Source organism: Myotis yumanensis, unplaced genomic scaffold (genome assembly GCF_028538775.1).
Source record: "Myotis yumanensis isolate MYYU_CA2020_CCGP unplaced genomic scaffold, mMyoYum1.0.hap1 SCAF_2, whole genome shotgun sequence".
Classification (NCBI taxonomy): domain Eukaryota; kingdom Metazoa; phylum Chordata; class Mammalia; order Chiroptera; family Vespertilionidae; genus Myotis; species Myotis yumanensis.
Genome location: NW_027223753.1, coordinates 2,857,673 through 2,872,085, shown reverse-complemented (window position 1 = coordinate 2,872,085; position 14,413 = coordinate 2,857,673). Strand labels below are relative to the sequence as shown.

At 59.7% G+C, this 14,413-nt stretch overlaps 1 protein-coding gene across 1 annotated transcript in view; it reads left to right on the top strand.

The window, feature by feature from the left end:
• The window catches only part of NPHP4 (nephrocystin 4), a 58,647-nt gene that overhangs the window by 10,860 nt on the left and 33,374 nt on the right, over positions 1-14,413 (top strand). Inside the window, exons 5-11 of the mRNA XM_070403952.1 lie at positions 1,291-1,463; positions 2,402-2,466; positions 3,387-3,542; positions 3,614-3,750; positions 5,730-5,911; positions 6,522-6,648; positions 9,195-9,377. Of these exons, the coding sequence (XP_070260053.1) occupies positions 1,291-1,463; positions 2,402-2,466; positions 3,387-3,542; positions 3,614-3,750; positions 5,730-5,911; positions 6,522-6,648; positions 9,195-9,377 (1,023 nt within the window). The remainder of the gene's footprint in view (positions 1-1,290; positions 1,464-2,401; positions 2,467-3,386; positions 3,543-3,613; positions 3,751-5,729; positions 5,912-6,521; positions 6,649-9,194; positions 9,378-14,413) is intronic.

The window sequence follows — 14,413 nt, the reverse complement described above, 5'->3', positions numbered from 1 at the left end:
GGCGCGGGGGTCGCGCTGATGACAGGAGAGTGGGCGGCGGTGTCCCTGACGCTGTGCGCACAGGGCACACGTACCAGGCGGGACGGTGACCAGCATGGCTGGCGCTGAGGCTTTAGCCCAGGTCCCGTGTCTTGGAAACAGAAACATAGTTCTCCCCGGTCCCGCCACCTGTCTGCAGTAAGTGGCTATTATTTCATCATTTTGCAGTAAAAGAAAATAGAATAACGATTTATACCTCCGGCTGATGTGTTAATGTGTCTCTCCGTTACCCTGGCTGACAGTCTGTGGTTGCAATAAATGCTTCCTGGGTGACACTCGGTGACGGCTGGTTACAGGATTAGTCCGGGCTTAAATCCCTGCTGGGCCCTGCCCGCCTGGCCTGGCCTGACCTCTGTGCTCAGCCGGGACCCCAGCACGGATGCGGGGCTTCAGGGACACGGAGGCCAGAGCCACAGCCCAGCCCTGTGATGCATGTCCCTGTTGGTCACACACCTCCGCCTCCGACTTCTGTGTCTGTGACTCGGTTAGTTTTAAATAAAAGCAACTGCATCGGCTTCACGAGACAGAAGGAACAGCAGCAGCGAGAGGCGCTCTCGTTCCCTGAGGGAGAGACAGGGCTGACCCCGGAGGGCAGAGCTGGAAGGAGGGAAAGTTACGTGTGGAAACCTCCGAAGAGCCATTTGAGTATCGTCTGCTTGGCTCAGGCCCCAAACGATCGTGTAAGAAGATGCTCTCCTCGAGATTTTTTGTGATAAAAGGTGTTAGTGGGCTCTGTGCCGGGAGAGCTACCTGGCACCTCGAAATGTGCTAGTGACACAGAATAGGTTCAGGGCAGCTTCAGAGCCCTTCCCTCAGCAGAGCTCCGCGCACCGGCAGACTGACTGAGTTCTGTGCAGCGAGTTACATGCCATGTGCGTATGTGCGGCAGGGCCTGTCCTGTGTTTAGTGCCCCTGGGGTCCTGTCCCGGGGGGTGCGTGGCCCCCAGCCTCTTTCTTCCCTGCAGGGCCTGGTGTCTGTTGGCATTTTTTTGGATGGAAAATTCCTGGAGCAAAAGCAAAGGGGGGATGTCCTGGGTGGTGGGCGCTGGGGGTGAGGAGCCGGGACTCGCAGGGGGCCGCTTGACTGTGCCTATTGTCTCAGGCGCCTGGGAAGGGACACGGCGCTGCAGGGCCGTGTGTGGGTTTATGTGGCGCTGCCCAAGGTGGCAGGGAGCCCAGCTGGGCCCTCTGGGTCCTGCTCTGCAGGTGGCGGTGTCCGGCCCTCACCCGGCTTCTGACTTCTGTTTGCAGCCCGTGTACTTCCACACGTCCTTGAGCCACCCGAGCATCGTGGCCGTGGTGGAAGTGGTCGCCCACGGCAGGAGACGGGACGGGACCCTCCAGAGCCTGTCGTGTGGGTTTGGGATTCTTCGTATCTTCAGCAGCAAAACGGAGTCTCCCCGCATGGCCTCCCAGGACAGACGGTACCTCCTTGTGTCCTCACGTCCGGTCCTTGGGTGTCTGTCCTTGGCTTTTCCTCGTCCCCGTGCTGGTGAAACCGCGGCCTGCTTGGCCACACAGATCGGCTACGTGTGTTGGCTGATGTATGTGTGCACACAGGGCACCGGTGGTTCTGCTTGTAACCATTCCAGCCCAGCTGAAGTTGCATCGCCCCCTGGGTCTCTCTCTCAACCGCGGCCCCTGACCTTTTGGGCCGGAGAGGTCTTTGCTGTGGGTTGTCCTGTGAGTGTAGGATGCCCAGCACGTCCCTGGCCTCCACCCACCAGGTGCCAGGAGCACCTCCCCCTTGGTAATGACAAAAATGTCTGCAGGCACCACCGGCTGTGCCTTGGGGGACAGAATCGTTCCTGGCCGAGAGCTGCCATCCTACATGGACAACCCTGGGAGGGGCTCAGCTGCTGTCTTTCTGGGGATGTTTCAGTCACTATGGGTTTCCCTGCGCGGCTTCCTGGGCCCAGGGGCTCGGGCTGCACTGCAGGTGCTGGGTGCATGGGCTGGGAGCTGGGTGCATGGGCTGGGAGCTGGGTGCACGGGCTGGGAGCTGGGCGCAGGGGCTGGGAGCTGGGCGCAGGGGCTGGGAGCTGGGCCCATGGGCTGGGAGCTGGGCGCACGGGCTGGGAGCTGGGCGCAGGGGCTGGGAGCTGGGCCCATGGGCTGGGAGCTGGGCGCACGGGCTGGGAGCTGGGCGCACGGGCTGGGAGCTGGGCGCATGGGCTGGGAGCTGGGCACAGGGAGCAGTGCTTTCCAGGGTCTGTTCCCCCAGGGGCGCGGGCGCATGGCACTGGGAAGGCCAGGAGGTGGACGGTGTTGGGCCCACACACCCTCCTTTCAAAGAGTAGCTGTTGTTTGGGGGCTAGAGCTGCAGGCCCATGTAGATGTGTTTTGGGCTCTTGTTTTGCAGGTTGAGACTGTATCACGGCACCCCCAGAGCCCTGCTGCACCCCCAGCTGCAGGACCCCATCGAACGTAAGATCCTCGGCCGGTGTGCTGGCAGCTCCCCCCTCCTGCGCCCCGCGCCGCCCCAGTCCCTCCTGTGAGCTTCCCTGCACCATCCACCCCACACCTTCTCCCCCCTCCCGCACCTTCCACCCCGCATCTTCCACCCCGCACCCCCCGGGCCCCCAGCTGCGTTTTGTCTCCTGGAGTACCCTTAGGACCAGGACCTCTTAAATAGCCTCCACGCTGCCTCACACATGCACACTGACACTGCCATCTCATTCCGTCCTCTCTGAGGAGAGCAGCAGGTCGCCTGTAGCTCTTACACGTCACACAGCACGTCCCAGGAGGGGCGGAGGCCCTGTCCGTGGATGAACTCAAGCCCAAGTGAGGCCCATGTTTGGTGGGATGTCTGCGGTTCCTCTCGGCCGGGGCCTGTGAGGCTGGTGGGCCTCCCCGCACCTGCCCTGCTGGCGGGACTGCTCCTCTGCTCCCGCTGGTCTGAGCTCCTCACTCGCCGCCTGCAGGCCGTCCCTCCCCTCTCCCGGCCTCACCTGAACTCTCTGGGGTTTGGGTCCCGTTCTCGGGGTTCTGTGGAGATCGGTGGGCTGGGTCCAGTCTCAGTTCAGGACGGCCCGGTTTTGAGGACAGGCTCTGTCTTGGAGGCCCTGCCTCAGTGCCTGCCCGGCTGCTCTGTGGGCTCCGTGGGCGCGGTGCTGAGACTGAGGGGCGGCCCAGCTGAGCCGTGCCCGGGCTGCCCGCTCTGGGGACGGTGTGAGCCAGAGAGAGCTTGTTACATCGCATTGAAAACTAGCGTCCCTAACAGTGATTCCCGTCTCCCCGGGAAACGGCGCTTCCCGTTGGTGGAGCTGATGTGTGAGGCGCTCAGCGCATCGGCTGACTTGACGGGAAGCCTGTGGTTTCAGCTCTCACGGGTGTTTTCTTCCCAGAGAGCAAGCACCTGACGGCTATCGAGAGCTGCAGCCTGCAGTACACGCTGCAGCCGCACCCGGCCCTGGAGCCCGCCTTCCACCTACTGCCCGAGAACCTCCTGGTGTCCGGCCTGCAGCCGCTGCCCGGCCTCCTCCCGGCGCCCCGGGACGCGGGTAAGGGCCGCGCTGTCCCCTCCGCCTGCTGGTTGGTCTGACCGCCCAGGAACGGGGTCTGGTTGTTCCAGGTGACGCCCTCCGGAAGCCGCGCCTGCAGAAGTCGGTCACGTGGTACCTGGACGAGGTGTTCTTCACGCTGTACCCCTCCCTTGAGAAATTCGAGGAGGAGCTTCTGGAACTCCTGATCAGCGACCACTTCCGGGAGGTACTGGGCCGCGCAGCTCAGTCCCAGCGGGGAGATGCCAGGGCGGGCAGGGCCCCTAATGCTGCCCTGGGGTTGGGGGGGTGGGCGTCCTGCACGGGCCTGCGCCTGTCCTTTCCCTCTTTGTGGCTGGAGAGCGACCAAGCCTGTTGTGGTAACTTTGATGGTGACGCTAATGAACATTCACTCCGATGCCTCTGGAACCAGCCACCATCTGATAAGTGAGTTAGTCCCCAGATGAGCACGGGACGCTCCAGAGATAACCGTGTGCTCAGCATGGACATGAGGTGCTTGGCTCCTCCCAGGGGATGGCCAGAGAGCCAGCGTCTTCCTCCTTCCCACCCTGCCGGTTCTCCTGCCCGTGAGCCCCTCCCGCCCGCTCTTCACCTGGAGCCTGTGTGGGGCAGCCTGGATGTGACGGTGCCTCCCCCACCCGCCCGCGGTCCTGGGCGACTCCCGCCCCGCGGTCCTGGGCGACGCCTCGTGCCCAGCGGGGCCTCTGACACGCAGCTCCCTGTCTGGGACGTGCCTCGTCCGGATCCCTGTGGAGCCCTCAGGCTTTGGGTCTCAGTGCAGAGCTGCCTGCCCTGCCTCCCCTCTGCGGGCTCCTCTGAGAGCCCCACTCCAGCCTGTTCACTGGTTGGCCGGGGTCCCCTTGCAGTGCTTGCCCAGGAGGGCGGGTGCGTGTGGTTCAGCACTGCACCTGATGGGAGTGGCAGTGTCTGCACACAGTAGGCCTTAACCCTTTGCGGTCCAATGTTATCTTTGGAATTCAAACAGTCTGGTCCAAATTAATTGACGGGATTGAATATTGAACTTTTTAATGTTCTTATTGCTTGACGTTGGACCTGCTCCTAGCGCCTGGTCTGTCGAGTCAGCCTCGAGGTTGGACCGAAAAGGGTTAATATTTATTGTTGAGCGCCAGAGTGCCTCAGTCCGCTGGTGCCCGTGCTCTTGTCTCAGCCGTCAGCGGTTATTAATTGCACACATGTGTACACATGCACACACGCACACACGTGAAACAGGTGGCCGTCCCTGAAAACAGCTCCAGAGAACGGGGTCCCACCTGAAAGAGAAACGCCACCGGCGCCTGAGGCGGAGTCGGGGTCCGGGTGTGGCTCCGCCGCCTCCTCGCGCTCAGGGGGCCTGTGCGAGGCGGAGAGCTCGCAGGGCCTCCCACAAACCACCTCACCGCGTGCTTTCCCGTCCTCGCCGTCGCTCCCGGCTCCGCACACACTCGGCCGTCCTGCGGTTTGTTTTCATTACTCGAGGATTAACGGCTGTGTTTAGGGCCGTTCCGCTTGGGGAAGGGACAGTGAAATTCAGGGATCGTTGGCAGCGATCTCCAGTTTAATACCAGGAATAGCCCGAGGCCGTCCTGGCTCGTTCGTTCCGGCGCCTGCACAGTTTTGTTAAGATGAAACACTTTAATATCCAGCCCGCACTTCGGGGCAGATTCCTTTTCCGTTGTTATTGGTTTATGACTTACTGCCGAATAGGCTCCCTCTTCCTGCTGCCCTGTCTCCTGTGCCACGTCCTGCCCAGGCGGAGGCTGGGACACCGCAGGGCCTGCCTCCAGGCGCCTCCTCGGGGGTGGGAGGTGGGGCTCCCCTGCCTCACGGCACCCGGTCCTGTGAGGGGCGCCGAGTCCCGGCTGCCAGTTTGGTGCACCTTGAGAATGGTGGCTCAGCCTTGGGAACGGCAAGAGTTTGGTGACGGGCATTGGGGGTGCATTGCTCGAGAAGGTCACACTGTGAGAGAACCCCACGCTGCCTAGGAAGTGCCCTCGAGGGGCTAGCAGTTCCCACTGGCTGACGTGTCTGCCCTTTGGTGGGGCTCTGCCACTAAGCACCGTGTGCCCTGCAAAGGCCTGAAGTTGTCCCCGGCTCTCCTCTCTGCTCACGCCTCCCCCAGGAGCCTTCCCGTGAGCCCCCTCTCCCCTCCCACCCAGGCTCTTGCTGCCTGACCTGTGCTCTTCCCAGGGGGACGGCCCGCTGGACAGCAGCGCCCTGGAGATCGCCGAGCGGCGTCTGTGTGTCGGCGTGCACAACGGTCTGGGCTTTGTGCAGAGGCCGCAGGTCATGGTGCTGGTGCCCGAGATGGACGTGGCCTTGACGCGCTCGGCCAGTTTCAGCAGGAAAGTCGGCTCCTCCTCTAAGTCCAGGTACGCTCCTGGTCCCGAGTCCCGCCCGGGGAGGAGTGAGGGGCACCCACGTGAAGCTCCCTCGGTGAGGTGTGCCCTCGCCCACCGGGCCTTCCCTGGGGCCTGGTTTCCCCTTGCTAAGCCCCACCCGTTTGGAGCCGCCCTTGGTGTCGGGAGGTTGGGTAAGTCCTGTTTTGTGCTGTGAGTTTTGGAATTAGTATGGGGGCCGCTCCCCACGATGGCCACCTGCACTCTGTGCAGACGCTGCTGCTCCCCTTTGCGCCCTGAGCTCAGTGTTTCGCACGAGGAGAATCGGAGGCAGTCCTCCTGCTGCTGGGCTCCAGCTGTGCCTCCCAGCCCAGGACCAGGCATCTCTAAGGGCTGTCCCCCCCCCTCCCCAGGTGGGCAGAGCCGGCCCTGGAGGTGGAGCCTCGCAGAGCCTGGCCACATCCCTCCACCCTCCGACACCTCTGGCAGTTTAAATCCTGCTCACTGTGGCCCCAGGAAAAGGCCCTGGTTTAGGGAGTCACCCTGGGAGCCAACACAGAGGAGCTCAGTGCAGTGCCCGGGGAGGCGGGGAGGGGGGCGTGCTGCCGGAGCCATGCCTGACCCGCCCTGTGTCCTTGACCAGCTCTGGAAACCAGGCTCTGGTCCTGAGGAGCCACCTCCGACTCCCTGAGATGGTCCATCACCCCGCCTTTGCCGTTGTCTTCCAGCTGGAGTACGTGCTAAGCAGCCCCTCGGGAGTGGACGGCAACGTAAGGCCCCGCTCGGTTCACTGACTTTTCCCCGTCAGAGCAGCGGAGGGCAGTGGGTGTGGCTCGGAAACCTCTTCCTGGCGGGACGGTGACGCAGTCATCCGCGTCTGTGCTGACGCACCTGCTGGGGGAGCACATGTTCACGGCTCCGTCAGGACCGCAGTAACGTGCGTTATCCAGCCGTAGTGATTCTGAAGAATGAGGCCACTTCCTGCATTTTTGGGTATCCCTCACCTGAGGATATGTTTTCCATTGATCGTAGAGAGAGGGGGAGGGAGGGAAGGAGGAGTGAGGAGAGAGAAACAGCTACTGGTATGAGAGAGACACACGGTTGGGTGCCTCCCACATATGCCCGCCTGGGGCTGGGGATCGAACCCACAACCAAGAAACCTGCCCTTGTCCGGGAATTGAACCGAGACCCTTTGGGCCGCAGGCTGATGCTCTAACCACTGAGCACACTGGCTGGGGGCCCTCCGTGGCTCCCTCCTCTGCCCCTGTCTGCACGCTGCCTCCCTCCGCGTGTCCCTGCCTCTCTGTCCTGCTCTTCCATGGACACTCGGCATTGGCCTGGGGGCCTCATCTCGCAGTACTTCATCCGTTCCATCTGCACGGACCCCTTTTCCAAGTCAGGCCCAGCCGCTGAGTCCCGGGGTTAGGGTGTGGACGCGTCTGCTGGGCCACGGCTCCGCGCACCCCAGGGAGCCCGGTGCGGCAGTCCCCGGGGTCAGGGGTCGGTTTTCTGTGCGCTTTGCCGGTGAATGTTGTGTGACACGCCTGTTCCACGACACACCTGCTCACGGTCCAGGTTGTTCCTTGGCCTTTCGTGTATTGTTCGCTATTACAACTAAAGCCTAAATGGGAACAATCAATGCACGGTTTTCCTTTTCAGTTTGCGAGTTTGGCAGGATAAGACGCTATAGATAGAGTAACAGCTCTGACCTCCGCCTCTGGAGTCCCCTGGTGGGCGGGCACCTGGCCGGCTCCTCAGTGTGGGGGAGGGGCTGGGGAGGGAGGGTCCCCCTGCAGGTGCCACCTGGCCTGCTTGGGAGAGCACGCAGGCTGATAAAGGGCCATTGAACTGCCACGGGCCTAATTGTCTGGCTGAAGTCTTTGTGAAGCAGTGATCGATAGCTTGCTAAGCATCCTCTCTTGTTAGAGGCTAGAAACAAAAGGGGGGAAAATGGATACACGTGTAACTGAGCGAGATTTCACCCAGGAGAGAGCTGTATTGATCTCAACTAAAGCACCAAGGACTGCGGCGCTGGAGAACTCTGCATCAGGATCCCCCGGTGTGAAACCTTAGACCAGGCGGGTTACACAAGGAGCCTGGAAGCTTGGGTTTTATTTTTGATTCTGTAATAAACTGGGTTTTATAGGTGACTGTTTACAAAAGTCACCTAGATGTGATTGAATCCCTGAAGTGTTTCAGTGGCCAGTTTTCTGAATACAGTTATAATACTTTCATTTTTTAAAGGCAATGGATTTAGGCTCTGGCCGGTGTGGGCCAGTGGTTAGAACACCACGGATGGGTTGTGGGTTTGATTCCCAGTCAAGGGCATGTACCTGGGTTGCAGGTTTGATCACCAGCCCAAACGGGTGCGTGCAGAAGGCAACCAATGGATGTGTCTCTCACATTGATGTTTCTCTCCCTCTCCCACTCTCTCTCAAAATCAATGGAAAAATAACCTTGGGTGAGGGTTAACAGCAGCAAAAAAGGCAACAGATTTATAATCATCTCTTCACTAGTGTCCATCGCTCTTCATTCGTGTATTGTGGCTGCTCCCCGGTGTCCAGTGGCCGGCCACTGGGGGTAGGGGGCAGGCTGATTCTGAGGGTCAGGGTTGGGCCGGGGTCACACAGGACAGACTCAGCTCTTGTCTCTGACGCTCAAGGTGGGCGCAGAGCCCAATGCTGAGGGTTGAGGCGCTGAGGGTTCTCCCTTTGCTGATTCTTTGCTGATTCTTCTGGGATGTGGGCTTTCCCTCCCTGAATGACAGGGACCACGCCCTCCTCCACCTCCCACCCCCTGTGACTGGGGAGCATGTGGCTTGGCCTCCCCTGTGATCTGAACTTTAGCTCCAGGGAGGGAGCAGTGGGTGGTGTGAGGTCCAGTTGCTCCGGGGACTCGGGGAGGGACCCTCTGCACCAGGGACGTGGGGAAGGCGCCCGGTGGAAGGGGCGTGTCCTCTGCGTCGGACCCGGGCATGCACATGCGCGGCCACGAGCTGCCAGCGAACCAGCCCAGCCAGTCCTTTGTGTGCGTGTGTGCGACCTGCCTCGGACCCGAGTGCAATCGGCGTGGCCGTGTCAGCCGGATGAGCAGGGGGCGCCGGAGCCCAGCCACACCCGGGAGCCGTGCCTCCCAGAGCTGAGTCACTGCCTGTGGATGCGGGTCCCGCGTCTGCCTCGGGTCCCTCTTTTGTAACATGGATGCGATGCTTGCCGGCCTCGCCACCTGCTCTCCAGTTAACTCCACGGTGAGAGCCCCTGGGTCCCCACGTGGGCCGGGGGACAGCTCACGGCCCTGTCCTCTGTTTCCGTTCCAGGCGGCTCCCGCCTCCGCCGCGGCCAGCCTGGCGCGCATGCACACGGTGCGCTGGGCCGTCTGGAAGCCCCCGCCCGACGCCGGCTCCGGGAGCGCGACGCTGCCTCTCCAGGGCGGGATCCGGCCCAACCCCGTGCGCTGTCTGGTCTATAAGGTGCCCCCCGCCAGCATGAGCTCCGAGGAGGTAATTGTTAGGCTTCGTAAGTATGACCTTTCCCGCGAGCTTCGGCCAGTTCGTCTGTTTTCAGAAGTTGACAGTTATGTTTGCTGATGTTTCATGAGCAGAGGTGGTCCGTGCCATGGATGTGCCCATAAGGGTGTGTGGTTGCTGCGTCCTATCCGCTGTGAGCGCGGAGGCCAGTTCCCGTGGGTCCTTACGTCGCGGATCCCGGGTCAGTCTCCGGGGCGACCTGCGGGGCTGCGACTCGTGTTCGCACACACTTGGCACTGAGGTCCACTCTGCTGTGTGTCTCCTAGAAAAGGACTTCGTCACGGGTGGTGCCAGGGGGACGGCCCCTGTGGCGCGGGTGCTGGGGAGGGCGCCAGGCGGTCGGCGTCCAGCCCGCTTGCCCTGTGACCTGTCACTCACTCGCTGGCCTCTGGTTCTCTCCAGCCACGTACAAGCTGGGGCCACAGCAAGAGGTTGGAAAACCCACCTTTGAAATTAAGGTTTCTCTGAACCCTGGTGTAGAAAGCACAGAAAAGTGGGGCCGGGCCAGGTGAAGGGTGGGGGGCCTCACCCCCTGGCCAGCGGTGGCCTTGCCGGGGGGTAGCAGCCACCAGGGAGACACAGACGTGCGGCATCCGCTGCCCTGGCTCTCGTGCGGGCACGTGCTGCAGGGCAGTAGATGCTCCTGAAATATGCCTGCCCGTCTCGGCAGGCCTCGGCGTCTCCTCTTTCCCAGGTGCAGGGACCGTCCTGCTAGTTCACTGTCACCTGTGTGCTGATCCAGCGGCAAACACGACGTCAGTGCTGTTATTTATGACTCGGGTGCGGCTTTGGGGCCGAGCAGGGAACCGCTGAGCGTGCAGTTTGCTCTGTGAGGGATGCCGCTCATTACGGACACAGCTTGCTGCAGACCCACGTGGTCTGGTTGAGGCCTTGTTATAACATTGCCACCCTGCACGCCCCGCGCCAGGGCCGGCCGCCCCCCTCAGCCTCTGTGTGTGTGTGTGTGTGAATATTTATTGTATGTAGTGTTAGCCTTCTCCTGCCACCACCTTTCCTTCACTTCTTAGTCTGTAAATTTTATTGGGACGTACCCTTTGGGAGTTTGACTATCTTAGGGCACAGGTATGTCAGATGCTGCCATGTGTGACCAGGAATGTCACTTCCAACGAGTTTCTCCACACCAGCTCCGCGACATTTGGGCCAGATTACCCTGCCCATTGGGGGACAGCGGCAGCCTGGCCTGACTCACTGACGCCAGCAGCACCCCCTCCCCCGCGCCCGGCTGTGACTGTCTGAATGCCTACAGACATCGCCAAAGCAAAAAGCTGCCAGCTGGGCTCAGTGGAGCCAATAGAAGAGAGTCAGTGCCCTTGAAGATAAGTCAATGTCATTTTTAACCCGAACACTAGAGAGAAACGCGGCTGGGACCCGGGCTAGGCCTTTCGTCTCCAGTAGAGGAGACAGTGCAGTGTGCAGAAAAGCTTGAAGAAATAATGGCGGAACTTCTCAAATTTGGTGGAAGACATAAGCCTATAGATTGAAGAAGTTCTGTGCACCCCAGCAATCAACCAAAGGAACTCACACCCAGACACAGCACATCAGGCTGCTGAGAAGTAAAGACAGGGCCTTGCAGAGCACGGGGTTGGGGTGGGGGGAGATGGTACGCCCCTTACAGATAGCAGCACGTGTGACTGTGGCCTGAGCACGGACCTGGGCCAGGAGGAGGCGGAGCCACAGTTCCAGACAGAGCAGAAAGGCTCCAGAACTCGGGGCTCTGTTTCCAGCAAAAGTCCTGCGGGAATGAGGTGCAGTAGCCACGCTCTCAGATGAACGAAGCGCGAGACTTGGTTGGTGGTGGACACGCGCTAAAAGAGTTACTGCAGGAGTTTTCAGACGGGAGAGAAACCTACCAGACGGACACTTGGCGCATCAGGAGTGAGGAGAGAGCAGCTGAAATGATGGTATAGGTCTCCTCCCCCGAGTTTCGGAATGTGAGGCTGAAGCAGAGGTGACAGCAGTGACAGGCGTTGGCAGGAACATGGAGACACTCGGTGGGACGATAAGTGAAGGGGAGGTCAGGGACCGGTGCGGTGTAGGGCAGCTGCACCCCACTCGAGGGAATAAACATCAGCGCTGAGTGTCTCTGAGAAGTTAGGTGTTTGCATTGTAACCGCAGGGCAGTCACTGGAGGCACCACACAGAGCGAGTGGAACCAACAGACAGAGAAATGGGAGAATTCAAAAGAAGTCGGGAAAGGGAAGGCAGCAGCGCACACAGAAGGAACTGCCAGTGAAGTGGCCATCCTGAACCCACACATCCCAGCCATTCCATACAATGCAGTAGTCTACACACCAAGCCAGCTGGCCAGTCGTCAGGTTGTATGAGAACATCGAGTCCAAACCACGCTGACTCCCAGGGCTCAGTTCAGGTGTGATGGTGTCGGTGGTGAAAGACCGCAGGCCAACCGCAGCCCAGAGACAGCTGGAGTGGAGACAGAAATAGACCAATGCTTTCCATAGATCAATCAATCAATCAACCAACCACTTAGGAGCAAAGAAAATTCCCAGGAATTAGAGAGACATTACATGGGATAAAAGAGCCAATTCACCAAGAAGACGTGGGCCCCCAAGAGTGTGTCTAAGGCCGAGCTTCAGAATTCACAAAGCCAAGTGCACGGGGACTGACAGGCGGACGGCGCTCGCAGGGACGCCGAGCCTCCGCCCTCCTCCGAGTGACCCCCGGGCACGCAGATGGGAAGTCCCAGGGCCCCCGAGAGCGAGCGGAGCCCGCAGCTGCGTGGACCTGTGGGCGTTTGCCAGGTGCTCCGCCCCCGGCAGCGGGGACACATTCTCTTCAGGGGCCGCGGAGCGTTCACCAAGCCAGACCTGCCCTGGGGCACACAGCCACCTGCAGAAACGGGAAGGAAGGAAATGGTACGAGGTGCATGATGTGATCGCAATGAGATCAATTAGAAATCAGTGACAGATGAAAAGTCACAAACACTTGGAAATTAAAACAACACATTTCTAAATAATCATAGTCCGAGAGGAAACCTCAGGAAGAAGTAGATGACATTCTGAACTGGACAAAAATGAGAATGCAGCACATCGACGTGTGTAGGGTGCAACTAAAGGGCGCTTGCGTGGGAACGGATGCATCACGTGCTGGTGCTAGACAGGAAAAGGGCCTCAAGTCAATCCAACCTTCCACCTTTGGGATCCAGGAGAAGAACAAAACCAACCGAAAGCAAGCAGAAGTCAGTAATAAAGAGAAGAGCAGGAACCAATGAAATGGAAAACAGAAAAATAATAGAGAAAATGGAGAAAGTCAATGAGAGTAGAAATTGATCACATGAAAAGACCAATAAAATGATAAACCTCTAGCAAGACTGAATAAAGAAAGCAGAGCGACACCGGTGACTAGTATCAGGAATGAAAGGAGGGATGTCCCTGCAGACCACAGTGTTAGGAGGATGTTAGGGGAATACAGACTGAACAACTCTGTGGCCACAACCTTCCTAACGCCGCGACCCTTTAATACAGTTCCTCATGTTGTGGTGACCCCCAATTTCATTGTTATAAATTGAACATAATTAAAGCATAGTGATTAATCACAAAAACAATATGTAATTACATATGTGTTTTTCGATGGTCTTAGGCGACTCCTGTGAAAGGGTCGTGACCCACAGGTTGAGAACCGCTGAAGATGAAACGGACCAGTTCCTCTAAACCAGACTGAACACCCCAACCTGGCGTAGGCAACCCGAGAAGACCTGTAACTTGTATAGAAATTGAATTCATCGTTAAAATGGAAAAACAAATATCCAGGCCTATTCACTGTGAATCCTAACCATTCGGAGAACTGCCCACACCAATTCCAGGTCCTCTCTCCCAGACAATAGAAGGGATGGGAGCAAGGCCCAAGTCATGTAAGGAGGTTCGCATTCCACCAAGATCAGAAACAACAGGAAAACTGTGGGCCCTTATCCCTCAGGAGCACAGATGCAAAACACTCAACAAGATGTCAGCAAACTGGTCCGGCAGCAGGAAGAACGACACCGAGGAGGTGGGGCTGCCCCGGAATGCCGGGCTGTTTCTTCCTGGAAACCACGAGCTGCAACTCACCAGGAACGGCCTGAAGGCGGGGAGCGAGGGGACCACAGTGATAACAGCCTGAAGGCGGGGAGCGAGGGGACCACAGTGATAACAGCCTGAAGGCGGGGAGCGAGGGGACCACAGTGATAACAGCCTGAAGGCGGAGAGCGAGGGGGCCACAGCGACCGGTGCAGAAAAGCCTGGGCGGGATTCACACCCATTTATGTGGAGACAGCACACCAGGCGCAGGGGGGAACCCCCCATCTGCCTGGGCGTCCGCAGAGCCTCTAGTGGGCCACACGTCACGGCAGGATGGCCAGCTCTCCCAGGTGGGGATGGGTGCAGCAGCCCTGTCCTGGGAGCTTGCGGTGCAGCCAGTGAGGAGACGGAAGTAAAGGCGCGAAGGCTGGGCAGGAAGGGCCAGCGCCGCTCTGGTTGGCAGCCACGTGCTGGTTTACGGAGGTGACAAGGGGCCACAGCACCCCCTGACGTGAATGAGTGAGCTGTGGAGGTCGCAGGATAGCAAGGAGTCGCCTGAAAACCCCCACCACGTGTCTATGCCGGCAGTGAAAGGAGGGAGGCAGCATTTACAAATGGTTATCTATACGGGCCTCCCTCAGTGAAACCTAACAGACGCATACGGCTCAGGGCACGGAACACTGAACCCCCTTCGCCGCCGTCCTGTGTCACCGCCGTTACTCTGTGGGGTCAGGGGACCGGTCAGCGGAGAGAAGGGCCATCTCTGGGGGTGGGAGGCCTCAGCATAGGGAAGATGGACGCTCTCTCCGAGCTGATCAGCGGGCAGCGATGAGTCCTAAACATCCAGAGAACTACAGTCGGTCCCGGCAGGGTTCTCGTCGGTGCAGAGCAGGTTCTGAAATGCGTGTGGGAGGCGGAGGGGCTAGAAGAGGGAAGCCGGTGGTGGAAAGAGCGGTGCAGTGGGGGGTGGGGGCT